Source organism: Stegodyphus dumicola, chromosome 9 (assembly GCF_044657685.1).
Source record: "Stegodyphus dumicola isolate Sdum_Otavi_A_Nest chromosome 9, ASM4465768v1".
NCBI classification, from domain to species: domain Eukaryota; kingdom Metazoa; phylum Arthropoda; class Arachnida; order Araneae; family Eresidae; genus Stegodyphus; species Stegodyphus dumicola.
The window spans coordinates 41,832,347-41,857,508 of record NC_140776.1 but is presented as its reverse complement, the minus strand read 5'-3'; the positions used below and the strand labels follow the sequence as shown (position 1 = coordinate 41,857,508).

Below are 25,162 nucleotides of genomic sequence, written 5' to 3'. Positions count from 1 at the left end.
AATTATTTTAAGTTTAGTACCTTTCCTGAACCACTCGTTTTTTGCCCTCACATTTCCTCGTCAGGATACAAATTTAAAGTCAGGTGAAAAAAGTATTTAAACAAACGGATCTTGTTTATTCAGAGCGTGATTTCGCTAGCCAGAGCACGTTACTAGTTTGTCTTTGCTGTTGTGGCTGATACGCCTTCTGTGAGACAGTGTATGTTATATATTATTTTTAATAAAAAGAGTCTAAACAACAAACATAGAAATTAAAAAAATTATGTTTGATTATTCATGTACGTAAGTTATACCAAAATGACAAGTTTTGTAAAAATCACACAAGATATGTTTAAAAATTATCGTTCGAAATTTTAGCTCCTCAATATTAATTGAATTTGGTATATATTTATTAATATCTCTTTTTTTAATTAAACTTACTTGATTCCTTCTTTCACATTTCGAAATTTAAGTGCAGTCCATATAAAATTCGTAGACATTTTCTGGTTATTTTTTAAATTTGTATTTTTTTCGTAATTTTTGTAAATTTTTCGAAAATGTTTTGAATTATAATCTATCAAATTTTTATAATAACTTTAAGCTAGATGTATTTCTAAGCATAGATGCAAAGAAATAGAGTTTTTTTATTCAAACTTAAGATAGACTTGAATTTATATATTGGCGCGCTTTGAAATTTGGCGTATTTGCTGTAAGCGATAATAACGCCAAATGTGGTTTACACTTTCTTAAAATTGTTTGAAAACACGAACGATATACCTTTTTTTCCCGCTCATGCACAACGAAAGGGATAGTAAAATAGATTACCATAAATTAAGAATTTCGCCTAGTTGTTCTTGACGCAAACCAAAAAAGGTTCACCAGAATAAGTTTTTTAAATTCTCGTCAAGTTTCCCACCGAATTTTATAAAATTTAAAATTTAGGTACAGTTTTAGTCGTAGAACCGAAATATAAAAAAATCGTTATGTGATTTCAGAAAAAGTCCGAAATTTGTATCAAAATACTCATGTTAGAACAATACTTTTAAATTCGGTCAATGGCCCAGTAGAACGGGAGACATACAACTATCCAATTTCTCCCCCACTAATTTTAATATTTGCAGAGTGCATATTTCGAATGCGAACTGTCTTTCATTTCACAGGTGAAGATGATGAAGAAGTGGTTGTGGCTGATGAAGAGGAATTTCACAGTCAAGCTCCAGCTCCATCACTTCTTACACTACCCCAGGGAAGCCTTTGGGACTCTCAAGTTGTTCCTTATCACCAAAACCTGAGTGCAGGGCTAGGACATGAAGACATACTTGCCAACCGAACAACCCATCAAAGGACGAGTGTATGCTCCAGTAGCCTCTCTCTTTGTTGTCTTAATTGTCCACCTCAGAGCTGGTACTCAGGTATTTGGATTGCACTTATACTCAAGTTTCACTTGCAGTTTTTCGATTCTACAATTTATTAATAATTAAATATAGCACCATGATTTTTTTGAAATGTTTGCATGGGTGGCAACCACTCGAAACTTAAATAGAGATACTAAGTAACAGGTCAGAAATCTTGCAAAAAAAATAAATCATAATAAGAAAAAACTGATATAAAGACATATCAGTTTGCGCATGAACGTCTCTGTTTTAATGAGATATTTCATTGCCATATTGAGAACAGGTAACTGAAAACGCAATATCAGTATTATCAAAGAACAAAATTACCAAACAAATTCATGAAATTTCCGTATATTAATGAAGTTAAATATGAAAAATGCATAAATAAATGAAAGCATAAAAAAACAAATAATTGAAAATTAAAACGAACTTTCTACCTGTTGTAACAAAACAAAGTAAATATATTGTTCAAAACAAGGAAAGTTTTGCTAATTCTAAATCATTCTGCCCATTCGTAAAGTAGAAATCAATAATGAACAATGACAAATTTTTAATCTATCCAATAAGATTTCATATTAGGAAAGAAGGCAGAGAAATTCACTTGAAGAATTAAAAGGATTTATTATCTCTAACTGGTCTTTTTTGACCTATGTCTGCAACATAATCTGTGTTCAAATTGAACTGAGATTGAACGCACCATTTTCAGTTGCATTTGAGTATAAATATCACTGAACAAAATTGTGATTTTGACGCAATCAATAACTGAATTTCAGATAGCCTTAGCATATAATGATAAAAAATTCTAACTTCAAAAATAAAAAATTTCAACAAATAATTGGCAAGAATTTAAGTTTTGGCATAATATTTATAGAGGGCGTTAATTTACGGTTATGCTCAATTCGCAAGCACATTCGCACATTAAATTAGCAAATATTTGATTTTTGATATGTAAATTAAATTTTCCCCAAAAATGTGGGTATTGATCGAAACTATAAAAATGAAGAAGATTTGTGTTTTAAAAAATATGGATTGTTAAATAAGGTAATAAAATTAGCTTATAATTGCTGAATTTCTAATAATATAATAAAATTACATGTTTTATGAGGGATGAATAGGAATGATTACAAAAAAAAAATCACCTCAAGAAAGGAAAGATCATTCTAATTGAGAAAAAAAAAACAACCACGTTTCTCTTTTAATTACTTCTGACTCAAAAAGTAGCTCCAATATTTGAAAGAAAAAAAATAAAACTATTAGAATAAACTCACAATTAGTAATGGGACCAAATGATTTATATCATTATCTTGAGTAAAACAGTTTTTTTTTCCTTCTTTAGGTTTTGATTAGAAATGACTACGGACATTTAAGATAATTAGCATTGATTTCTTTTTATTTGAGTGTAATCAAGCAGTGTAACAAAATTTTCATCTGTTTAAAAGAATATCATTAGGAGAAGGAATTTTCACAGTAATTTTTAATTTTTAAACTACTTTAGTGTTTAATATTTAATCCGTAAAACGTATATTTTAAAATTTATTTAAATAAGTTGATTCGCATAATTAAAGTCAAACATATAATGCCAAACTTTATTAAAACAACGACAGTTTTCAGCTTTATTATTTGGTTCCCATAAAGTTTATCTAGTTTACGAAAAGTATATAATATTATTTTCTACTTTAAACATATTAAATGATGATCAATTGAATGTTACTTATAAGGAGAAAATTAACTACGAAAATTTACAGTAATCTCCATTAGTGATATCCTTTATGATATTCATTAATAATAATAATCCATTTAATTTTAATAATATTTTATTTTGTGTAAAATGAGGAATATTTAACAAATTTATTATTATTTGTCTTCTAATAACATAAAGAGTTAAAATGCAAATTTACATCCTTTCACTTTAACGAAGCAAATTTCAAAGAAGGTTTCGAAAAATTATAAAATCCCTCTAACACATTTAATAAGAAAAAAGTATGATTTTAGTTTGTTTTTATAATATTTAATGCTTCGTTACCCATAATCTTCTTTCAACGTTTTAAAATGATAAAATAATCTAACTAAATTGCTTAGCGTTCTCATTTTATTTTATACTTTCCTTCATTTCTACATTTGATTCACTTTTTTCTCTCAATTTAGTGAACGGATATAATTTCAGCAGTGCGTAATTGGGCACTATAATTTGAAACCAGAAAAGTCTTACCCACATCTATTTGAGGATATTCTCTTAGAAAAGAAGACGGTCTCTTTTTTCAAAAAAAATGTAATGAAATGGTTGAAAAATTCTAATAATATCTATAAGAAAGGTTTTTCATTCAGCAAAATAATTCGTTCTAAAAAGGTTTACTGCAGTTTCCCTTTTTTATGCATGTATTCTCCAAATATAGATAGATAAATAAAAATTGATATAAGTTTCTTCTACTTCGGCGAACATTCTGCTCACGCCAGTGTTTCTTAAATTTTATGCATATACTCGTAGTTACGATTAATCGTGACCTGCACGCATTATAAGTGTTGAGGAAGCGGAACAGAAGCAGAGACAAACGTAATATAGGAAAAATAATATAACAGTTTTTAGATGCAGCTAAATTGTTCAGATTAAATTTACCAAATCATAGGCGTGTTCAAAGCAGTCCCTTCCAATAGCAATCCACTTCTGTAGGCAAATTTTCCAAAGATTAAATGTTTTAAGCCATTCATTTTTTGTAATCCATGAAAAATATGCTTTCTTTGCCTCATCCGTCTCATCTTGTCAATCTTGCCGAATGAGATATTGTCTCATTATGGTGGAGTAAGAGTTCCTTAATTTTCACTTCTTGAAGAATTTCTGGAAGACACTTAGGAATTAGTTCGCTGCAATTCCAGTCTTCTAACTTCATGGCTTTGACCAATTGCGCATTTCTGAAGAAAACGATATGCATTACTTTTTTTTATTGCTCGTGGCCTGTGGGCTCATCACTGTTGATTTGGAGTCATCTAGATGACCCCAAATCTTAAGCTTCTGAAGCTTCAGACTCATATTTTACTATTTTGGGAGGCGTTGGAACTTCAAAAAGCGCTATATAGGTTTCCTCACCAGCTTTGATTTAAAAACTTGCAGAGTCTCTTTGGAACATACAAATTAGACATTAAAAGGATTATTGAAGAGTTATCTTCTGTGAAACAAAACAGAAATCAAAAGAAGGGTGTATAAGATCCTTTAATTGAAACATAAAATTAGCAAATGACCCAGTTTGTGTTACAAGAAGCCAACACTTCTGGTTTAACAGAATAAAATAACAACTGATAATTTCAAGGTGTGGTAGATTAGCCTAATGGCTTACAGAATACGTCAACGCGCAGGAAGAGCTGTGGTTTATAGTAAACGGGCGAGACAAAGCCTAATGGCTAGAACGCTCGATGCCGCTAACGAAAGTCTCTAATAATCACAACACCCCGTGGCCTAGAATAGAAAGACGCGCTCTAAAACTAACTTCCAAAACTCTTGCTTAAATAGCACTTCTTTCTACCTTAATCTGAATAAACTCTCGTTATCTCATTTACATTCTGGCATGAAAAGCGTGAGAGTAATAGGAAATTAGTCAAATTAAAATGAACTGTTAGTTAAAAATAAATATATAAACCTCACAAACTAATATAATGTCCGCCATCATTAAGTAATTTTAGGGTTTCTTAACTGATTCTGACAAGTTCCATGTTTTGATATTCTGCTAATTTATAGAGGAAAAACGACAGACTAATTTTTATATGAATTTCTTCAAAAATAATTTTATATATAGCTGCGAATCCACTTTTGAATTCTCTTTATATCATTTGGTAGGCACGACGTTTGCGCTGATTAACAACTTTTTATGGCTGGCACATTTTCTGGGACTATGGCTGATGTAGCTCTTCCTGTGTGTTCCTCATCCTAGAGAGAATTTCGACCTTTATGAAATTTTATAAACAAATCTGAATACAGTGATACGAGGTGGAGCTTTATTCCCATACGCTAATTGTAGATATCGAAGGCATTCTTCTTGATTTATTTCCGCTTCGGAATGATAGAAAATCACAGAAACAAGGATATGCTCTCGCGTCAGTTCCATAGTTCATTTCTTTCAAAATTTATTCTACGAAAGGTGAATTGCAGTTTTTACCAAAAATTATTGTTTGCGAACATAAAAGAGTTCAAATTTATACATCTAATAAATATTTTTAGCGTATATTGTCTGCCCATATCATTTCAGAATTACCTATATAATTATAAATTAATCAACAATTACAAGAAAAATAGGTAATTATATTAGAAAATAAATTTCGTTTCGCGACCCTGAACACTATTGTTTTGCTCTGTTTGGATCTGTTAATATTTGTTTGTGTAGTTAATTGCAACAAAGCCTATGATGGTTGTCTACCGAAGGAGAGGGATGCTTTCACGCAGAAATTTCTAAGAGAAATTATATCATATTCGCAGCATATTCGATGTCGATTTCTATTAAGCTTTGAATTTTGATCATCTGGTGCATCGGCCGGGAAACCGGATTTAGCACAATGCAAGTGTGTGAAAGCTGCCAAAGTAAGGCTAAATTTTCTATTTTGTAAAGTAGAACAATGACGGAAGATTCTGTTGTTAAATTAAAATCGAAACGAAAAGTTCTAAGGACCACCGTGTCTAAGAATCTAAAGAAAATCCAGTAGGAATGAAGTAAAGAAGACATTGGTGCAAGTATAATAAAAGAAATTTTAAATCAATTAATCATGAAATCGAAAACTCTGAGTGATTTAGATGCTCAAATAGAGCTTGATTTGAAAGTAGAAGCGGATGAATTTGAAATTGAAGTCACATCCGCTATAGAATACAAAGAGAAAATCCAGTTATGGCAATTTAAAGCGAAGAAAAAATTGAAAGAATTAAATAAAGTGACAAGTTCGGATAATGAAAATATAAGCATTGTTAACGAAACCGCTAAAGATTCTAAAAACGAAAGCAATAAATTTACTCGTCTCCCAAAGTTAACATCTCTAAACTCTACGGAGATTATACCCAGGGGACAAGTTTTTGGAACTCTTTCAAAGTAGCAATCCACCATAATGAATCTTTAACAAAAATTGAAAAATTTAATAATTTAAATTTGTACTTAATGCGGCAAAGCTGCAAACACGATAGAAGGTTTTTGTATCTGGGAAACAAATGACGATAAAGTTGTTGAAATATTTAAAAACGGTTTTGGCAGGAAATATGACATTATACACTCATACATGCAAAAACTCCGGAACCTTTCCTCAGTAACTAAATCCAGTGATACTTTAAAACTTCGCAAACTTTGTGACACTATATAAACTCAAATACGTGGCTTCAGACCATTAGAAGTACACCGGATAAATAGATTTATATGTTGATCCGGGCGATAATGAAAACACTGGCTTCTGATATAACTTTAGAGTTCAATCGTAAAACGGGGACATCATCCTTTTTTAATGTCGATAAAACTTGCTTTCAATACCAGCTTAGAATGCATCAGCATTTTTAGAGATGCTAGTATGATTCTAGATACATGGCACACTTTCTCAAGAACTGAGCGAATTTTGGATCAAAGAAGATATTGAATCCAAGGAATCTCGTCAATTTTCGGAAGCTAGAAACCCTCCATTGAAAGTGATAGGCCTCGCTTGGGACAAACAAAATGACTCAATTTACTTTGATGTCAAAAATGTGATAACATTTCTATCAAAACAAGCTAATACTAAATGTTTTGTCTTACAAGCAATAAGACGAATTTTTGATCCTGTAGGTGTATTATAACCTTTTGTACTTAGTAGTATGAAAATGACAGCTCACCGACAGGAGGTGCAACGCGCAACACGAATCTCCCAGGCGGTGTGGGGTGCAAGTCCAGAGTTGGGAGGTGCAGCTGACTGATAAGACTAAGATAACATCACACTTTGATGAAGAGATTATCTTTCATTGATTTACTTTTGTTAATCAATTTTATCCTTTATATTTTTCTTCATATTCCAGCTATTTTACTATATATATATGATGATTATTTCTTAGGTACCCTTAACGGCGCTTATTTTCGAATTTAATGATTGACTCAGAAGACTTTAATTTTAGATGTAAATTTTCAATTTTTTCGTATATTTTAAGCCTTATAATTTCCTATATACTCAGAATTCTACCGTATTTCTTAAATCTTCAGTTCATAATACCACATTTACTTTCCATAATCTTAATTATGTTACTCATTTTCATTATTAAAATCATTTTACCTAGAATTATTTTTATACCTATTAATGTTAACTTATTTGATATATTTTACCAATGAAATTACTAAAATAAGCATTTTTATATATTATATTATTCAATTTTAGATGTAATTTTAAACTTTTTCGTGTTTTTTAATGTTTGTGATCTTCAACATATTCTGTATTTTAACGTATTTTTTATATTTCGTGATCGTACAGATGACCTTTACTTAATCTTAGATGTAAAATTTTAGCTTGTTTTTTACATTTTAACTATCATGATATTTAATGTACTCTAATCTTTAACTAATTTATTATATTTTCACACTATATGCATGACTTTTATCTGATTTCTTTTATACATTTTAACCTTCATAATTTCCAATATATTCGTAATTTTAACATAACTCCTATATTTTCAGATATTTTTTTATTTATTATTCTTTTATTTAATTTTAATTAATTTTAGAAGTCTTTTATTTAATTTTAGATTTAACTTTTTTCTACGTTTTAGCATTTTTAGTTTCCAACATACCCTGAATTTTAACTAATTTGTTATATTTTCACACTATGTACATGAATTTCATTTAACTTGTAACTACTTCCATACGTTTTAACCTTCGTAATTTCAAACATGCTTTTAGTTTTAGCTTAACTCCTCTATTTTCTAACCATATATATATGAGGTTTATTTAATTTTTAACTTGTTTCGTATGTTTTAAATCTTTAGAATTTTTAAAGTACTCTAATTTTGAACTTGTTTATTACATTTTCACATTATACTCATGAACGTAATTTAATTTTAGATGTAATTTTATACTTTTTCTGTCACTTAGTTTTCAACATACTCTTAATTTTAACTCAATTTTTTACAATTTTCGATCGTAATCACGCTTTTAATTTTAGTATTTCAGCTAAATTTACATACTTAAATTTCTTAAACATATAGATAGTTTAGAATTAAGCATTTTACTTTATAACCGATAACTGTTATTCATATCCAATTCGTTGAATAGCCCTTACTTAGTTTATATTTTATAGTATTATTTTAATTTACCAGTTCTACAATTTATCATTCTGTAGTAGTTTTATCATGACTAATTCTACTATTTTACTTCATTAGAATTTTCAAACTTTAATATCTCTTGCATATTCTGATATTTCCTTATATTTTTACATCAATTATATCTGAATGCATGCTTTTAAGAGCTTCAATGTTACCAATGTTCGGTTTTGAACCTCGATTCTCATAAGGCTAGCTTGATAGATTCCGAATTTTTAGAATGAAATCTCAACTTTCATCCATATTTTTAGAACCATATTCACTGCTTGATGTACTCATACAGAAAACTTTCTTATTATTTTGAGCGCTTAATACCTTTTAATTCAGTATTTATTCCTAATTGACTACATCCATATAATTTTTTTAAAGTTTTAAATGTCCAGACGATACAAATTTTTACTTTATTACCTTTTTCCTGCACTAATTACGGATATTTCTGCCTTCATGGGCAACTTTCATGTGAAATTAAAGATCGGCTCCAGATTTGCTATCAGTGAGCAAAACCTGAAGTTCACCTATCTAGCCTTACCACTATATACATAAAAACTATGAATCATTGTGTAGTACAATCAGCACTTTAAATACATTTACTACTTAATACATTACTTACTTGCGGATATATAACTTTTCTAAATGTCAGGCTTATTCGAATAATCTTCACTTCGGGTTGAGATGGGATACCGTGTTTACAGATTACATTCTTGGGGGGTTTCATCACTAGAAGTGATCCGTGTTCCAGACCCAGAATATGAGTCCTATAATTATCTTATGTAAAATGCATCACTTGCGTCGCATCGCAAATCAGTGTAGGAATACAGTAGAAAGGGTCCAGAGAGCTTTCATCGTCTGTATGCGCGGATATCTTGACGTCTCCGTCAGTGTATTTGTTGAGAAGAACGTAATTATATTTTTCGTAGGTGAGTGCTTCTACTTTTAATTTGCTGCAGCATAAGAGTCCAGGGCTGGGGTACGATCGATGTCCCCGAAAAACTGTAGGTAAGTCCATCTTCATCCCCGAAGGCGCAACAAAGTCGAGCTGGAATATATTGGTGCCCGTAAATATTCAGTTTCGCAGGTTGGAAAGGATAAGTGCACAGTTCCGTAAAGATAAAATCAGCCTTTCCTTCGCTATGAAAATCTTTGAAATAGGACAGTATTGACTGATCATCAAATATTTCGTTCATCGTGAGTATTGTAAGAGTTGAGAATGACTGCCTCGAAATACAATCCTCCAAGATTTGCAATGAAATGAGATATCTACTGACATCGGATATTTCTAAACAACTTACTTATATAATCATTTACTGATAAGTAGGGATCATTTGATTCATTAACTCGTAATGATTTCATTCTTTTATTCGGTAATCGCCTTATTTATTCCGATAACATCATGCTTTCCAGGACGATGCCAATATGCCGAACCTTATCATAATGAATCGTCTAAAGCTAAATAGATGGGGTAGATGGTATCACCTTAAATTGGTAAACAAGCGGTTAGGGAAGTCAGGACTTGTTAAACTAGGATATGTACATATCCCAGTAATGGTAGTTTAACAGGCCCTTAGCCTATTAAAAGCGTGATTAGGATCTAAAATTTTAAAAAAAAATGAGTTAAAATTTAGAGTATGTTGGAAACTGTCAAAAAAGTATAACATCTAAAATTAAATAAAATTCATGTGCCTGGTGTAAAATGTAATAGACATGCTCAATATTAGAGTACTTTAAAAATTCTGAAGGTTTGAAATGTACGAAACAAGGTAAAATTAAATAAAGCTCACATATATAGTCAGAAAATAGAGGACTTAAGTTAAATTAAGAGCATGTTTGAAATTAGGAAGGTTAAAATGTATGAAAGTAGTTACAAATTAAATCAGTCATGTACATCGTGTAAAATATAAAAAATTAGTTAAAATTCAGAGTATGGTAGAAACTAAAAACGTTAAAAAATAGAAAAAAAAGTTAAAATTTACATGTAAAATTAAATAAAAGACAGGTATATGATCTGAAAATATAGGAATTATGTTAAAATTACGAATATATTGGAAATTATGAAGATCAAAATTTATGAAAGTCATGCATAAAGTGTGAAAATGTAATAAATTAGTTAAATATTAGTGTACATTAAATATCATGATGGTTAAAATGTACAAAACAAGTTTACCAAAAAAGTGAAAATTTACGTCTAAAATTAAAGTCTTCTGAATCTATCATTAAATTCGAAAATAAGCGCTGTTGAGTGTGTAGAGTCATTAGGTTAATTGGAAGCAGAAAAGATGAAAAATATGCAACCCTTTTCGCCGAGAATCTAACCACGGACTTCTGGAATACCGGCCCAGGGTGCTACCGTTACACCAAAGGCACGCTAGGGAAGTGGGAGAAATACCTAATATACTCCCCTTTTTAAAGGGCGACTAGGGTTTTAGGGGACTTAGTCGCCAAATCCTGGGTGCGGAGAATCATCATCCACAACCCTTTTAGTTCGGGCGCCACTTGTAGAGTCATTAGGTTAATTGAAGCAGAAAAGATGAAAAATATGCAACCGCCTTCGCCAGGAATCGAACCACGGACCTCTGGAATACCGGCCCAGCATGCTACCGTTACACCACGAAGGCACGCTAGAGAAGTGGGAGAAATACCTTATAAGGGTACCTAGGAAATAATCATCATATATATAGTAAAATAGCTGGAATATGGAGAAATATATAAAGGGATAAAATTGATTAACAAAGGTAAATCAATAAAAGATAATCTCTTATAAAAGTGGGATGTCATCTTATCAGCTAAATAAAGAATCGATAAAACTCCCTCTTATCCGTTGGCTGCACCCCCGGACTCTAAACTTGCACAGCACACCGCTTGCGAGATTCCCCTGCGGGCTTGTTGCGCGTTGCACCTCCTGTCGGTGAACTGTCACTTTCGTACTACTGTACTTAGAGTCAAAATCATATTGCAACAAATTTGGGGACTTGCTTTCGATTGGGAGGATGAACTACCATAAAATTTAGGTTCTGTATGAAAAAAATGGTGCGAAGAAGTTTCCAGTTTGGACGAAATCATTATTCCAAGATATTATTTTTCTGCAATCGGTAATAGCGATGTGGAAAGGATTGAGCTGTACTGTTTTTCTGGCGACAGCAAAAAGGCGTATGGCGAAGTAGCATATATGTGTATAATTTCTAGCAATGAACATATATTTACGGTTTTTGTAACTTCCAAGACTAGAGTAGCGCCTTTAAAACCCCTTGCCTTACCTGGGTGGGAACTCAAAGGAGCTCTTTTGTCATCTAAATTAGGCAGTAACATCGTTAAAGTTTTGCAACTTTCTTGTTTTTTCTGGACTGTTTCGAAAATCTCCCTTTCCTGGATAAAGGACTGTGCAAAGAAATTTAAGCTTTACATTAAAAATCGTATTAAAAGAATACAAAATTTAACAGCCCCAGAAAATTGGGATTATTGCCCCGAAAAACGTAACCCAGCTGACTTGGCTTCAAGAGTAGCTAAACTTCATGACCTGAAAAACAGTCACAGTCCTGTTTGGTTTCAAGGACCAAAATCGTTTAGAATGTCGTCTGAATTGGGGCCTCAACAGAATGAAGAAAAACCTATCTTTGAAATAGAATTAGAATACCGCAAGAACATTAATGATATTTATGAATTTGTATGCACGGCAGTTGAAGAAAGTCTAATAGGCACCTCAAAATATAGTAATTTAAGAAAATTGTTGAAAATAACTGGTTGAATGAAGCGTCATCAGTAAAATTAGGAAAACAAACCATTTGACAAGTCCATTAACAACTGAAGGTTTAGTAGATGTCGAAAATTATTGAATTCAATCTAAACAAGAACGCGTTTATCCGAGAGAAATCGAGTCTCTGAAGAAGGCAAATAAAGTCGAAAAATAATCATCTTTATATCTTTTTAATGCAGTTTTAGACCAGAACAGGATTCTGAGAACAAGTAGAATATTATAACATTCTAGTTTGGCATACGATGAAAAACATACTGCAATTTTTCCAAGAGACACCTGGCTAACGAATTTAATAGTAGAAAGTACACAAGTTAAAATGATGCACGGGGGAGTAACAGCGACCTTAGCAGAAATTCGTGGTCGTTTTTGGATCCCAAAAGGACTTCAGTTTATCAACGAAATAATAAACAAGTGTCTTATTTATAAAAAATATTCGTTGAAATCTGATGACCAGACCACTTCTCAGCTCCCAGAAGATGGAATCAATGAGATACCGCCATTCTTCGTATGAGGCATAGATTTTACTGACCGATTTACGTAAAAAACGTAGGAGTCAAAAATGCTTATGTAACATTATTTACTTGCGCTACCACTAGAGCCCACATCACCACTAGCCACATCTGCAACTCGTACCAAATCTTCCTACGGATTCTTTCTTGATGGCATTCAAAAGATCCACCTCTAGGAGAGGCAACATTCGAGTATCGGACAACGCAAAAACTTTTAAAAGGGGACAAAAGGAACTCGAAAATTTCTCTAAACTATTGCCAATTGAGAAATTCCAAGATTTTCTGTCGAATGAGAGAATCGATTCGAAGTATATAATAGAACGAAGGGCTTGGTGGAGGCTTCTATGAGAGATTAGTAAAATCAGTGAAAGAATGCTTAAGGAAAATTCTCGGTAAAGCTTTGCTAACGTATGAAGAATTGTCAACGGTTTTAGCACTAGTGAAAGCTGTTTCGAATTCTCGTCCATTGACTTATGTATACAATGGTCACAAGAACCATTGCCACTGAAGCCAGTCAATTTCTTGATTTCCGAAAAAAAAAAAAAAGGTTCTACACTACCTATCAACTTAAAGTCCATTGTTAAAGGTGGCTCTACCAAGTCCTTTCTGATCAAAATAAAGTGTGCTTTGCCATAATTAAATATATCACATCATCACAAGTTCTGCATTTTAATAACATTTTAAGACACAGTTTTAGAGTTTAATCACACATGCAGACCACTAATAACATATAATCATCATTAAGTAATGCGATGATTGTTAAATCAAATTACTATGATGCAAATAATATTCCTTTCGGATGCCAGATTCAGTTCTTGAAGATTTTTGTAGAAATACCCAAATTAAAGACTTTAAATGTCTCTAGGAGTTTTAATCGCATATTTAAAGCAATAAATAATTAATAAAATACTAAGCTTTATCAAATGTGATTAAAGATAGTATTTATTTCTGTAAGTTATAATATTTGTAACTTATGTGGTATACTTTTGAGATGGAAGATCTCTTAACTTTACAGGATTCTCGGATCTCATATCTCCGTCAGTACCGGGAAGCAGCCCCGCTGCCGCCGTCACGGCTTCCGTAGCGGCAGCAGCTGCAGCTGCGGCAGCCGCTGCCGGAGTCTGCGTGGGTCTCGTGCCGGCGGGCGGCGCGGCCACTGCAGTCTCCTGGTCCTCCTGTGGGGCGGAGGGAAGGTTGGAGGCCGGGCCAAAGGAGGGGAGTCATTCAAAAGGCGACCACCCGCCCCGCAAAGTACGTCGCAATCGGACTGTGTTCACCGAGTTGCAACTAATGGGCCTGGAACGAAGATTTGATTGCCAGAAATATTTGTCCACTCCCGATCGGGCCGAACTTGCAAGAGCTCTGGGGCTAACACAGTTGCAAGTGAAGACATGGTACCAGAACAGAAGAATGAAATGGAAGAAACAGGTAAGTTCTGATCTTTCATTGCTCACGTGGGAACAGTAGGAAAAAATATTTTTAAAATTATATGTGAAAAAAAAATCGTTCATTTCGTTTTAACACTGTTCGAGTCTGGGAAATTAAAAGCCGAAGCTGTTTAGTATAAAAGCAGCACATTTTAAATGTCAAACGAACTTAAATATAATTTTTAAAAAACTTTAAAAAGAAAATTAAAAAAAAAGATTTAAGAAGACAGAAAGGGTTCAGATTTTACCGTTTGAGCAAAAGGATTCTTCAGATGTTTAATGGAATTTTCAACAGAGATTATCAAGATGGCGCAGGTGAAATAGCAAAATTTTATGGGATATTAGGTAAATATGCATTTAGACTAACATGGGAACGTTATGTATTGTCCGTGTATTCAGAAAGTGAAAAAATATTTAATGTTATTCTATAAAAATATTTAGTGGTTTTAATTAGCTAAATCATGAATTAGATGCATTTTTATTTAACTGAATCAGGTTCAAAATAAAAACATAATATTCTTAAGAACTGCATCTATTTCTTTTAAATAGCTTAGTTCGTTCTTCAATAGCAGGTAGATTAAATTTGAAAGGTTAATATTTTACATTTTTCCGAATGGCAACAACTTAAATGAAAAATGAAACAACGCAAAATCGGGCTTCCAGACTAATAGCCTTTTAGGGTTCATAAAAAAATTAAATGAGTTAAACAATTAAATGTTCCCGTTTTTTTCATTAGATTGTATTTATTTAGAGAAAGATACTACAGATGAAAACTTATAAGTTTAAAATTTTGCAGTAAAAATCATGCAGGAAAAAACAGTCTTTGTTGTAGATGAGATTCTGTTTCCTAAATACAACTGTTTCCTAAATTCTGTTTCCTAAATACAGATCATACACCCAACAGAATAGATTCTGTTTCCTAAATACAGGTCCTACACAAAACAGAATAGATTCTGTTTCCTAAATACAGATCCTACACCCAACAGAATTTTAAGGAAAACTGGTTCATATCCATGCTATTACACACGAGAAGAAAACCCACGAAAATTCCCATACAGCCAGCCCGTTTGCTAGGATACTAACCCTTGTCGAATTACCAGTGTTCAGCTATTTAGTGCTTGGCCGCTGGTGGGTCATGCTCCATACTAAAATACTTATGAAGTTACATTGAGAAACATGATTAACTCCAGACAAATACAGAAATACTGCAGAAATAATCTTAGAAAATGAGAGAACTTTGCCAGGAAACACTTTTGTTTAACAGATTTACAAAGAAAGATTGCCTTTTCTCGTAATCATCGTTAAGTAAATGGCTTGTAAGTACTGTTAATCTTGAACTCTCTATATTAAAAAAAGATGATTGAATAATCAAAAAATACTGTTAAACAAGTAAATCTAAAAATACTATTTAGATATGCTAGTTTAACAGTAAATCGGAAAATATAAATTAATCTAAAAATAATATTAAGTAGCCGTTGTAATTATTAAGCAAATGCCTTGTAAGTATGCCAGCCACGAACTCTAAATTTCTTTAAAAAGTAGCTAAAAATATATGGTGACAAAAATATTAGCTACGTATAAAACGTTTTAGTTCAGTAAAAAATATGTAAATAATAAAACTATTAGACGATTTAGCACTGTTACCTGATTTTCTAGAACAGGTATGTCAAACTCAATGCCTCAAGTGGTCCATATAGTTGCAAGGAAAAAAGAATGTCATTTTCATACTTAATGATACATTCAAAAGATGAGTAAATAAATAAAATTTGAGCCATTATAGTAGTTCTTTAAAAATAAAAGGGACATAGGAAAATTCTGATAAATAGACGCCTTTCGTTTTTCCCTCGATAATGGTCTCTTTTCGTGTAACCAACTTTCAGATGTCTGAAGAACATGTTCGTACTTGCAGTTTTCAGAACAGAGATTATATGTATGTGTGTTAACCTGAATCTCGTTATTGGCGACATGTTATTTTTTATGAAATAGAAAAAGGGGATACCTATGCCACTGAATTTTTTTTAGAGTTCAGTCACACTGAATTTCTGCTAATGCCATTTATAAATAGGCTAGCACATTATCAGCGTAAATTCAGGTCATACAAGTAGATATAATAGTATTTTTGCCAATATGAACTAAAGCAATATGCTTAAAAAAAGGAGGAAATTTATGATTAAAAGGATTGCGAAGAAAGGTATGAAGAGATATCATCCGAGACAGCGTAGTTCGTGATGTAGTAAAGCATTTTCCGATCATCCGGCGTAGTGTATTAGAGAAAAGAAGTTTGGGTAGCTTTGATTAGAAGTAAATCCTTATAATGACAAGCTACTTTACATGCCAGGTTTCTTATTATCCATATGTTCCTTCTTATAGAGATGATTCTGTGGAGACCAACGTTTTCAAACAATTCAGGCTATCTAAAATAGAATGATTATTAGACCTAACAAAAGAAGCAGTCTACCGTAGCATTTCTATCAGTGCTTCTAGGAATGTCAAAATGGCTTGCAAAAAATGTGCGTGTTTTAAGGATATTACTCCGAAACTGATTAAGTAATATTTTCAACATTTCAAATAAAACTGACGTACAAATATTCTCAATGAGCCTTTTGACTAGAAGAAGTATTTTCAACTACTAAGCAACTCCTAACCTATATAGAACGTGAATAGTTTGGTGACTGTAACTTCAAAGGCCAGAATGAGAATTTGGTGAAGCACTGAAAAAGAGATTTTAATAAAGTTGAGAAATTATTTCATTAAATAAAGTGCAATAAATTGCATCTCTGTGTAAACAATACAGCAAATTCTGCAAAAGATTTTGCTCTTACGTGCACTCTATACTTCATTTAAAAGAACAAGCAGAATTATTGAGCAATATGATTAGCATTACAATTACACAATGTGTACATCATTTTGCTGCAAAACTGATAAAAATTGAACTAGCGATTCTGGCAAAGCCACTCTTTTTTTTTTTTTTTTTTTTTTTTTTTTTTTGCTACTTTCCAAAATTTTAGAGTTCTGCAAAATTTCTTAGAAAGGGATTTAGTTACTAGTTTTATCTGATATTATTATTTTTTAATATAAAGAATAAGCCATATATTTTTTTAATTAATTTGAAGCTGAAGGCTGACAGATTTTTCCTTGTTAGAAGTAAATAAGTATATAAAAGAAAGGAAAGAATGTTAATTTACGCTCTTCCTCACTTACAAAAATACCTAATTAATAAAAAGAAAATTGCCTTATTGTTTTCGTAATTTTTTGGAGCCTAATAAGGAATGCCTTTTTGTGTAATTCTTTGTTTTTTATGAAATAATTTTCATTACCCAGTAAATTTTAGGAACTTTGTAACCAACCATGTTACACAGAACTAGACTGGGAGAGTTTATTATCTTAAATCTAATGATAAATAATTCTCAAAATGAATGGCACATTAAAAATGCAAAGGAATTCAAATTCAACTAAAGTTTAGTGTGAAATTTAATTTATCTATTTATTTGTTTACAACATATTGCTTTCAGGCAGTCACAGTGTAGAGATATTAGGTATATTTTTGGAAGCAGAAAAGATGAAAAATAGCAAACGCCTTCGCCGGGAATCGAACCACGGACCTCTGAAATACCAGCCCAGCGTGCAGAACCACTACACCACGAAGGCACGCTAGGAAGTCGGGAGAAATACCTTATAACAGTATAAAACAAATACGGTGAAAAACAGAAGTATGTGTTAAATATGAATGCAAATTTTACGCTCTACTTAGTTATCAACAAATGAATTTATCTCTTTGATTTTTCTCCACAGTCAGTGATATACATGATTAATGAAAATAATTAAGTTTCAAGGTATAACAAAAGTTCGCGTATTTGAAATACTACTCAACCAAAAGGTTCACGACGGGCAGAGGATCTGAGACATAAAGTTTGAGACTGAGTCTAATGTCTGAAATGTTAATTTGCATTTAAAACTTTAAAATATTAGAAAATTAAATGCTATAAAGATTCATAAGTGAACGAATTGCAGTCTGCTTTTCATTTTTAGATCCCATTTTAACATAGGAAGCGAAAGAATTTAATCCAAGCAATTCAAAATACAAAATATAGAATAATACATTAATATATTCAAAACAGTAGTGCAGATGGATAAGAAAAAACAAACTAGCTATAATGTTTTAGCAGAAAAAATTAAAGCTTTTTAGAACCCTTAGCGCTTACTTAATAATAAAAAAAAAATTAATTATTCAATAAATTGCTGTTCTTTTTTTTTTCTGATCACTTTCTCACGAGGCTAATAACAAGTATGTTCCATAAGGCAAATGGCAACAGTTTTCTATTTCGTCAGGACAAATTTAAAACATCTGATGCGGACACCACATGACTTCCTTGTACGTAATATTAAAATATACGCATTTTTACTGCATTTCATTCATTAGAGATATATTTTTCATCTAATTATATTGATGCATTCAATTATACTAGCCTACTGATGCGAGAACTTGTGGAAGAAGATCAGTATGCAACCACTCGAGAGCTTGCTAAGGAGTTAGACGTGCCCATTATACCACTTTGCGTTGCATATGCATGCCCATACCGCTATGCATTGCATAAACTTAACGTAAAGTTCAATCGCTGGGTGCAGCATGAGCTGATTCACGCTCATGCTAGATAGCATGAGCTGCTATCATGAAGTAGATAAGGACAGATAAGGACAGGCATGTTTGGGCCTGCACAAATCTAAAAATGACTAATAACAATATCATGCTTTGTATTTGGTGGGATTGCCTTAGTATTATACGCAAAGAATATCTGGAAAAAGGGTAAAACCCTTGATGGTAAGATGTGGAGCGAGATGCTACTCTATTGACGCTGTTATCAAAGAAAAACATCGAACTGAAATCCAGCGCGAAAAGGTAATGTTCCATAAAGATAATATATGTTTGCATTCACCGGCTGGACCCTGTACGGACTCGAATGGGATCTTTTGCCATATCCACCACATAGCCCGGACAGCGCTCCTTCGGTCTTCTACATTTTTTCATACCAGCACCTACATTTTTCTAATGCTATCTTCCATTCTGAACAGGACGTCCAAAATGAATTTGATCTGTTTTTGGACTCGCGGCAACCAAGTTTCTGGGCTAAAGGCTTGGAAAACTACCAAAACATTGGCAGGAAATCGTAGATTTGGGTAGTGATTACTACCTGCACTAGAGGTACTACTTTCATGTTTTGTTTCTAACTTTATTTAAGAACGTTGTCTGGCGGAAAACTTTAGCTACAGCCAGATATTTAGATACAAATAGAACTAAAATATTTCAAATAAATTATTTAATAAAAATTAAAATAATTTAAATCCTTGATTGATAAAAATTTCACCCGTAGAAACATTTATTAAAGATAAAGATGCTGTAGTGTAGGAGAAGTTATATAAGCCCAAAGAAATTTTAAAAACCTAAATTTAAAAGAGGCGATACCTTTCGAATTTCTAAATTTAAAACAGTTTTCAGGAGAGGATACGATAAATCTTTTATAAAAGAGATTTTAATTGTTTGTAAAGTTTTAAACACTGATCTTTCGACTTATAGACTAAAAGCTTTGAATGATGAAGAAATTAAAGGACCCTTTCATGAAAAAGAATTGATTAAATAGGATCAAAAAGATGAAATTTATTAAGGTGAGAAAATAATAAAGATAAAAGGAAATAAAATTTCTTTGAAATGGTTAGGATATCCGAAAAGTTTTAATTCTTCGAGAAAGTTTTAATTCTTGCACTAAAGAATTAAAACTTTCCCAATATCCTAACCATTTCAAAAAGATTTTATTTACTTTTGCCTTTATTATTTTCTCAATTTTATAAATTTCATCTTTTTGATCATATTTAAACAATTCTTTTGTGTAAAATTTATTCATAATTTTAACTTCATCCATTTTTAAAAAATTCTTTTATAACATTTTTCTCTAATTTTTATTATTTAAAATTTTTTATATGATTTGTCCTTGTCATTATTTTTGAAATCGTCGTGTCGTCATTTTATACGGAATCTTACTTTTAGATATTTTATAAGGTATTTCTCCCACCTTCCTAGCGTGCCTTCGTGGTGTAGTGGTTCTGCACGCTGGGCCGGTATTCCACAGATCCGTGGTTCGATTCCCGGCGAAGGCATTTGCTCATTTTTCATCTTGCCTCCTTCCAAAAATATCCTAATGTCTCTACAGTGGCTCCTGAAATAAAAGGGTCGTGGATGATGAATCTCCACACCCAGGATTTGGCGATTGGGTCCCCTAAAAAAAAAAAGCCAGTGGCCCTTTAAAAGGGGGAGCATATAAGGTATTTCTCCCGCCTTCCTAGCGTGCCTTCGTGATGTTAGTGGTTCTGCACGCTGGGCTGGTATTCCAGAGGTTCGTGGTTCGATTTCCGGTGAAGGCGTTTGCTAATTTTTCTTCTTGCCTGCTTTCAAAAATATCCTAATGCCTCTACAATTTTATTAGAAATTGTGAATCTTCTCAAAGTGTCCTCGTGCGATTATTAGTGTTTTTTAATATACAACTTGTTCTCATAATTTTTTCGAATCTTTCATTTTTGTTAGAAAAATTTTAATTTCCAGTTTGAAAGTTTGAGCCTATAAATAAAAGAAGATTTGAAAGTTACAAAATTATATTTCTTTATTTGCTTTATGTATTTCTCAACAGAAAAATTACTTTTTCCTTGTGCGATTATTTATCCGAACTTCTCTTGTACGATTTTTACAGGTGATGCAAGGAGGATGCACCGTGCCTCCGACGAAGCCGAAAGGTCGACCCAAAAAGAATTCAATTCCATCTCTGAACGAAGCTCGAAGCGCCAACGAGATGGGCAACCTGAAGGACACTTCCGAAAGAAATACTTCGCAAACAACAGTTCCTACGGCTCTTGAGCTCATGGTTCCTTTTTGTCCTACAAATTGCTAATTCATATTCCTATAGACAATTGACACAACTGGAGAGAATGACTTCTCCAGTCTGTGCTGAAAACTTGCTATTAAATAATGCACAATTGCTTCTATGCATTAAAATTAATTAATGGTTTTCCAGTTTCAGCGACTAATAAAGAAGTTCAGTAAATGATAAACAGGAATTAGAAAGTTTTTGGAAATGTAAAATGAGATAAATACCTTTCTTACTCAATCTTGTCTGAAATATAAAGATTTAAAAAGTATGCCTTGGCATAATTTGGAAGTGAAAAGAATACATTAGTTTTTAGCAAGACATCATTACTAGCATATTCTTGCTTCTGAAATACCCAAGTGTTCTAATCTTAAGAGAGTAAAATTTAAATTTTAAAACATAAAATATACGAGGATGTCTTTAAAATGTTAAGTGCGCAAGTTTTATTATTTCAAGAATATATCTTTTAAAATAAATTGTACACTTTTCAAAAAAAAGGGACATTTCTATATTTCCCGTTCTACTGGGCCAATTAACAAAATTCAAATTGTGTTTTTCGTGTCTCGAAAGGAGGATTTATATTAGATTTAGGATATATATTAGATTTATACATAGCATTGTTCTAACATAATTTTTTGATACTAAATTGGACTTTTTCTGAAATAACATACCAATGTTTTTCCATATTTTGATTCTAAGACTCAAGTTATGCCAAGAAAGTGCCAAGTTTCGTAAAAATCGCACGAGTAGTTTTTGAAAAATAAACTCTCAAAATTTTTGCTCCTCCATGTTAATTGAATTTGGTATATATTTATTAATATCTATTCTTCCTTTCACATATCCAAATTTAGGTTCATTCCAAATAAAATTCACCCGTTTTTTTATAATTTATTTTAAAAAAATTATTTGTAAATAATTTTTATAAATTTTTCGAAAACATTTTGAATTTCTATAAAATTTTGACCATTATCTTAAAGTATATATATTTCTAAGCATACCGGTTTAAACATACCTTGTAAGCAAATTAGAGTTTTTTTAATTTTCCTAAGATATACGTTTTTTAAAATTTCCTAAGATATACGTGAATTTACATATTGGCGTGTTTTGAAATTTGGCATGTTTGTTATAAGCGATAATAACGCCAAATGTGGTTTACGCACTTTGTTATAATTATTTGAAAGTATGAACAATGACCTTTTTTTTTTTTTCCGCTCGTGTACAAAGGAAAAAAGCAAAGGAATTTAGGTTGCTATAAATTAAGAAGTTCGCCAACTTTATTTTCTTGAAGCAAAAAAAGAATCACAAGTTAATATTCTCAATTAGTGTGTAATTGTTGTACGAATGCTAATGTGGGATTTACGAATGTAAAATATGTTTGCTTCTTTAAAGAGAAAGAGAATCTGATTTTTGTGTCAGAACCTTAAAGTGGGAAAAATTTTGACTGATTTTTCAGCCAATCAAACGTTTATATTCCTAAATATTTTTAAGAATACAGTCGCTAATTTTGGCTAATCTTTGCTTTTGAAAGTATTAAATCTATAAGGTGTTCCTTTCCTCCTTTCCGTGTGCCTTCGTGATGTAACTGGAAGCATGCTCGATGTATATTTGAGAGATCCAGGGCCCGAGTTCCAGCGAGGGCATTGCAGATTTTTTCAGTTTCTTGGCTTAGAAAAAAATTCTAAAATGACTCTGCAAGTTGTAGTCCAACTAAAAGTCGTCAACAGCAGGATTTGGCGACTGGTCCCCCTCATACCCCAGTCGCTCTTTAATTCTTTCTTTTCGCATGCCTTCGTGGGGTAATTCGAAGCACATTCGACGCGTATCAGGAGGTCAGGAGTTCGAATCCCAGCGAGAGCATTGCTCATTTTTCACCATTTCAGGCATCAAAAAGCTTAATGACTATACAAATCAATCTTATTATTTTCACACTTACTAAAAATTCCAGGTTGAAATATCCTTCTTGTCTTATTACATTTAAAAGTTGAAAAGAATCAGCAAAATATGCGATAATGTTAAACAACATTTTAACAAGTTTCTACAATGCGCAGGAAAAATAATAATACAAGAGTTTTAGTTCAGTTCAACCAAATTATGTCATCGCATACATCAAAGTTTAAGTGATTTTGTTATATATTCCTTGTATTTGATAAAAGTTGTACACATTACTTAAGCATTTCAGATTTGTTTTCAACTGAGCAACTTTAGCATATGTATGCACAATTAATTCAAATAATAAGCAAATCCGTTAAATTTTAATTTCCTAACTTAACGACTTTTGTAAATATAAATACAGTTATACTTAATGTCAAAAATAAATTTATTATCAAATCCTCTTTACTTAACAAAAGGTGAGTCTAATGATCTCTAGGATTTTAACACATTATCGGATCATAACAGAAGAGGGTAAAGTAACACAATTATTATTGACAATGTAAAATAGCAAAGTTCAGAGCTTTTTTAATAATCCATAAAATCTTTAATATATCCACTTTTCGTGACACGGAAAATGGCTATATTCTAATCTAATTTGTCTTCAACGTTACTTGCTCTGCTTGAAAGTTAGCTGTAGAAATGGACGATTAGATGTTGCTCACCACTTTCAAAGGGTATTTTGGTCTTATCTCGAGCAGAAACTACCCAGCAGTTGGACTGGATTTGAAACTGACCGAGATCGACTACATCTTACAAAGATTTCGCGATCGCCGAAATTAAAGTTGAATGATATTTCTTTTAGAACTCCTGAAAACCATGTGCTTGCATCACTTTTACTGCAAGACGTCATGAGATTGAAATAATACATCACTGTTGCTTTCATTTAAATAAATCAAGTTTAAAGTTGCTTAAGTTTGGAAGAACATTAGTTGAAAATGGTTACAGGATAGATTTTTGCTATCTCATAAAAAGCAGAAACACTGATAATCTAAGATATGTAAAAAATTTTAATTACCTCTTTTCTGCATTCATACACTATATCACTTATCTCTTCCATCATAATGTTACTAAAACCCATATAAAATCCCGAAGATCATTATGGGTTATTTTACATATTGTCCAATCAATGACTGTCCAATCAGTTAAGAATAAAAAAAAAGTAAATAAATGGGTTATAAAACAATTTAAGGCTAAGAAATGTCATAAACTATGATTAAATAAACAGCAGCGTTGTTTGTATATATATATATATATATATATATATATATATATATATATACATATACATCACTTTTTATAGGTTTTAGATATCATTTTAATCGTTATAAGCGAGAAATCTGTCTCCAAACACAAGTGTTATATTAGTAATGAAATAGAAATTTTATCATAACAATTTTCTTAAATAATAAGCTTCAATATTTTTATTCTTCTGTTGATTTTGGTAATATGATTACCGGAATCGGTGTAATTTCAGTAGAATGTCTGTTGCCTCCCAACGAGGCAAATGGAGCGCCTTCTTCAGGCGCATCGTTCCTTTTTACGGTTCCTATTTTTCTTCTGTGTTTGTGTGATTGTGGCATTTAAATGCTTGTGTAAAAATGTAGTTAATAAAGAATATATTGAAACCAGACCTTCTTGATATTAATTCCTTATTAGTTATGATGGATTTACAGACGTTAACTAGAATTCTTAGCTAAAAATATTTCTCATTCACAAATGAGTGAACGCGGCAGTCATGCTATAGAAATAATCCTATGAAGTATGATCTCATCTACACTTATATAAATATTATAAAAGATATGTTTTAGCAAAGATATAAACATTATAAAAGATGTGTTTTTAGCAAATTACTATTTCAAATATTGTATATAAATGTGAAATATAAGTCCAAATCTCTGGAAGCAAAATTTCTGACCACTGGGCAATGGATTTGGAAAACTCAGCTTCTCTAATCTGATTAGAACT

General features: G+C 31.8%; 1 protein-coding gene across 1 annotated transcript; it reads left to right on the top strand.

Moving 5' to 3' along the window:
• Positions 1 to 1,114: 1,114 nt before the first annotated feature.
• LOC146995331 (uncharacterized) lies at positions 1,115 to 24,825 on the top strand. Its single transcript, XM_085823095.1, has 4 exons — positions 1,115 to 1,391; positions 12,105 to 12,374; positions 13,943 to 14,355; positions 21,092 to 24,825. Exons 1-4 carry the CDS (start codon positions 1,115 to 1,117, stop codon positions 21,287 to 21,289), a joined length of 1,158 nt encoding a protein of 385 aa, XP_085679221.1. The 3' UTR covers positions 21,290 to 24,825.
• Positions 24,826 to 25,162: the final 337 nt, after the last annotated feature.

What these genes read in the sequence shown, in the direction of transcription:
- LOC146995331 (XM_085823095.1), top strand. Translation starts at nt 1,115, where the DNA reads ATGCGAACTGTCTTTCATTTCACAGGTGAAGATGATGAAGAAGTGGTT. An exon ending in AATAGGCACCTCAAAATATA is followed by an intron (nt 12,375 to 13,942) that starts GTAATTTAAGAA and finishes TTAACTTTACAG; the next exon opens with GATTCTCGGATCTCATATCT. An exon ending in GAATGAAATGGAAGAAACAG is followed by an intron (nt 14,356 to 21,091) that starts GTAAGTTCTGAT and finishes CGATTTTTACAG; the next exon opens with GTGATGCAAGGAGGATGCAC.